The sequence below is a fragment of the Papaver somniferum genome, chromosome 11, assembly GCF_003573695.1.
Source record: "Papaver somniferum cultivar HN1 chromosome 11, ASM357369v1, whole genome shotgun sequence".
Taxonomy (NCBI): domain Eukaryota; kingdom Viridiplantae; phylum Streptophyta; class Magnoliopsida; order Ranunculales; family Papaveraceae; genus Papaver; species Papaver somniferum.
In genome coordinates this window covers 89755864-89759707 of record NC_039368.1, presented here as the reverse complement: position 1 = coordinate 89759707, position 3844 = coordinate 89755864, and the positions used below count along the sequence as shown (strand labels likewise).

At 37.1% G+C, this 3844-nt stretch overlaps 1 protein-coding gene across 6 annotated transcripts; it reads left to right on the top strand.

Annotated features, from left to right (window-relative positions):
* Window positions 1-348: 348 nt before the first annotated feature.
* Window positions 349-3608, top strand: LOC113323218 (probable palmitoyltransferase ZDHHC12). Of its 6 annotated transcripts, none has more exons than XM_026571498.1 (11): window positions 349-653; window positions 759-960; window positions 1112-1205; window positions 1286-1309; window positions 1482-1578; window positions 1700-1783; window positions 2055-2095; window positions 2287-2352; window positions 2517-2576; window positions 2671-2719; window positions 2803-3608. In XM_026571498.1, the coding sequence occupies exons 1-11, from the start codon at window positions 494-496 to the stop codon at window positions 2889-2891; spliced, it is 966 nt and encodes a 321-aa protein (XP_026427283.1). In that variant the 5' UTR covers window positions 349-493; the 3' UTR covers window positions 2892-3608. The 6 variants fall into 6 exon arrangements, with proteins under 6 accessions (XP_026427283.1, XP_026427282.1, XP_026427284.1 ...); XM_026571497.1 differs by having other exon boundaries at window positions 2046-2095; XM_026571499.1 differs by having other exon boundaries at window positions 2046-2095; window positions 2793-3608.
* Window positions 3609-3844: the final 236 nt, after the last annotated feature.

Here is a 3844-nt window from a genome sequence, read left to right as displayed (position 1 = left end):
GGTGTCGATGTTGATGGTGGAGAAAGTTGATATCTTTCGATGGCGGTATTGATGTTTCTGGTAGTGAAGATGGGATTAATGGTGTCTTCAATTTCAACTACAAAGCTTACCAATTTAAGCAGAAGGAGAAGAAACCGTTTCAATGGTTGTGAAGGAGAAACACAAAAGGAAGAGGAAGAGAGACGATGGAAAAAAAAGAAAAAACGGTAATCGGATCAGTTTCAATTAAAAAGTTCCACCGTCCATTTGGCCCGGACGAAATCTCTACCCGTCCTTTTAGCCCAAAAATAATACACTTTTGGCTAAATAGCCTATTTTCTTTAAAAAAAGGAAAAGAAAAAGTGTGCACAAAATTGGACTCAAATTGAGCAAAAGGTTTCAGAGGAAGAGGAGAGAGAAAGAGGGAGAGTGAATAAAGGAAAAAGTTAGCCCGGGTGATACTAGTTGTTAAAACAGCAGAAACTTCTTCCCACTTTCAAATTACCCCCAGAATATGAGAGGATTAGGGTTTCAGAAGGACTTGAAATTTTCATGGAAATCCATCTATCCTATGCTAATTTCCTGTATCTTTGTTATCATCTCCCAATTATCACTCACCCTAATACCTCACTCCTTCAGTTCTTCCCCTCTTCTTCTTCAACTCTGCTTCTCAGGTTCTCTTCTACTTCTTCAACTCAACTCTCTCTAATTCTTTTTGAGTAAATTCAACTTCTTTCCTCAAATTTGAACCTAATTATCATGTTATTGGCTTATTGCAGTTGCTCTTCTCCTGATTATTACTGTTCTTTGTCGAATTCCAAAGCGCCTTCTCAAAATTTATGCATCAGCTCCAGCTTTCGTCTTCTTCAATATCTTCTTCATGTGGATCGTTCATAACTTAGTGATTCGAACATCTGTTTCTCTAGTAACGACTATTGTATTAAATGCTGAATGTGCTTTACTCTTGTTTGGGTTTCATAGGTTAGCTCAAAATGCATATGACACCTTTTTATAGTTGCAAAATCCAAAATGTGATGTTAGGTTAATGTGACATGTTGGATTGCTTACATTGAGTTGCATTTGTCACTGACATATGAGTCATTCTTAAATTTGGTTATGATTTTGTTGGCAGTATTCTTTACAGTGATCCTGGTTGGGTTATAAATGAAGATTCAACTTCAGACCAGCTACTCGAGACTGAAGTTATTGGAACGGCGTATTTGGAGGTAGTAAAACATTTCATTCTGTACGAAAAATGCTGATTTATGTGTTTTAACTGTTTATGTAATGTACTCTTCTTTTGCAGGAAGAAGAGGTTTTAAGAACCGAGGTATGTGTAGAACTGCAATCGTGGGGGAGGTTACTGATTGATTTTTGGTTGAAATCTTTTTTAGCTGTTGAAAATACTAAGTGGTTGTTGTCTGAACTTGGTCAAATAAAATATTGAAGCTTAGTGGTTCAAAATATATGTATAAGCTAAATTCAAATTTTGTCTTGTGTAGAACTCTTTCCCAACAATGAGGGTAAGATATTGTAAGAGATGTAAAGCATACATAAAGGGATTCGACCATCATTGTCCAGCTTTTGGGAATTGTATAGGTGATTTGAGACAAGAACTTAATATCACACACTTAGCTTATCTACTTTCCTTTAAGTCGATGCAGTTTTATTACAAGGTGTACAAACATTTGAATAAGGCAATTAATATTCTCCACTCCAGGTCAAAACAATCATTTGTTGTTTATGGTTCTTCTCGTTGGATTTATTACTCTCGAGGCTTCTTATATTGTTTGCTCAAACCAATGTGAGTAATGAGATGGTGCTCGTAGGACTTCTTTGATCTGTAAATATTTGGGGGAAAATAGTGTTTGTATTCTTCGGTGTATGTGGCATAATGCATGAATATGAACCTTAATCATTAGGGTTCCTCCTGAAGTCTTTTAGTCAGCCTCCTGGGCGATTCATTCAGCTAGAGTACAACCTCAGATAATATTCGCGTATTGCGATTCAAAAGTTATATGCATTTATTAATAAGTGGGTGTAATTCTGTGTAATTTTGTTTTGAGGTATGGAAGATATTACTAAATCGAAGGTCACAGGCAGACCCATGTTGGAGGTATGACAATGCTCAAGTTTCTCATTTTCTGAAGTTACCGAATCTCGTCAATTGGTAGTGTCTTTTTGGGCATGGTATCCTGCATGTAGCTTTACGTTAATTTTGTCAGTACTTGACTACTTAACTGTTCACTATTACCCTTAGAAGAAATTGAACACTGTCAAGAAATGTTTTTCATTCTATTTACGCAGAGCACTCTGTCTGGAAAGTTGGTTATCAGCACAATGCTTTTCTCACTTCTTCAAGTGCTATGGAAGGTCTGATCTAACAAATTTGTTTGTTCTTTAACTTGATGTGGAATGTTGACTTTTAGATTTGTTTATTCTTTAACTTAATGTGGAATGTTGACTTTTTAGATATGGGGTGATAATGGTACCTTACAAGTTCACGTACTGACCATATTAAGTGGGTTGTTTAACAGGTTATATTCTTTATTTGGCATATTTACTGTGCTTGTGTCAACATTAAAACTGATGAGTGGGTAAGTAAATAAACATCTAATTCTTATCTATTTGATGACGGTTTCACTCTGTGGTCCGCATAATCCCTCTAAGCAATTTGTTGGTTTTCCTCAGATTAACTGGAGGAAATACCCGGAGTTCCAACTATTTCATCCCCAAGCTGGTAAGTCAAACCAACCAACGCAGCTCTTTGTTGGAACTTACTGTTGTATGATAACTTTCTTTAATGGTTTTAATTACATCCAGGGCAATCCTATCCGGAGATAGGGTTCATAAATCCTTATGATAAGGGTGTTTTGGCTAACATCAAGGAGATTCTGTCACCGAGAACATAATCCATATATTAATCCAGCTGCTTTGCCATCTGTCTTGGCAACGACATGGTGAAGTTCCCATAGAAAACCACAGCCGTCTCTCAAGTCAATTGAGTTTCTCCTCCATCCGGGTGGATGAAGCATGAAGGGATATACTGCTAGTGCATGGAGCACCTTACAAGGAAAGTGGAATTGGATTTTTCTTTGCACAAACGCTAGGGAAATCCGTGATCTCTGGAAAATACTGTAGAAATCTGTGTAACAAAAACCTGGAAACGAAGGGAAGTGATATAGCCGCAAGCTGGAGTATTGGTCCAAATTCGAAAAGAATAGGAACACAAAATCTGAAAATAAAGTGTGGCAAGTGGTGCTGCAGGATTGCAAGACTGTTGGAGCAAAGTCAGGGAGAAGGAACATTTCAGGGGCTTGAATAGTGATGTCAACACAAAAACAAGAGGTGTAAGTCGGAGTTAAAGCAGGACTTCTAGCAGCTTCCAGATGGGCTCAAGATCTGCAGCTGACCCGTTTGATATTTGAAAATGGCAACAAGAAGGTTGCCGATATTTTGAATGGTTCTTGTACTGCAGTTTTTTTGTTTTGAACCGTTGTTATGTTATTAAGTGATGCAATAGATACCTCGTGGACAATTTTAATTGGAAGTGTGTATATTTCCTTGGGTACATCCTGCTTTTCTGGTGGGGGTGCTGCAAAAGAATGCAACTGTTTTGCTTAACGAAATCTGGTTTTCATTGTTAGAAACAAAACAGAGAAAATATTGTGAAACTAGAAAATAGAGAAGGAAAGACAAAGTATAGAGGAAGAAGGGAGAGAGAAATTCTATTAGATGTGTACAATAGACTAACATTAGAGCCTCTATTTATAGGGCTAGATCCAAGGGCATCCGAGTAATAAATAGGATTTGCCCTAGATGTAGGATCTGTCCTATATATTCTTAACATAATTACACGTTTATA

Excerpts from the sequence above, each read along its gene's own strand:
- LOC113323218 (XM_026571497.1), top strand. The coding sequence starts at position 494 with ATGAGAGGATTAGGGTTTCAGAAGGACTTGAAATTTTCATGGAAATCC. Across the intron at positions 1,784-2,045 it reads TATTGTTTGCTCAAACCAAT|GTATGGAAGATATTACTAAA; the intron begins GTGAGTAATGAG and ends TTTTGTTTTGAG. Across the intron at positions 2,353-2,516 it reads TTCTTCAAGTGCTATGGAAG|GTTATATTCTTTATTTGGCA; the intron begins GTCTGATCTAAC and ends GTTGTTTAACAG.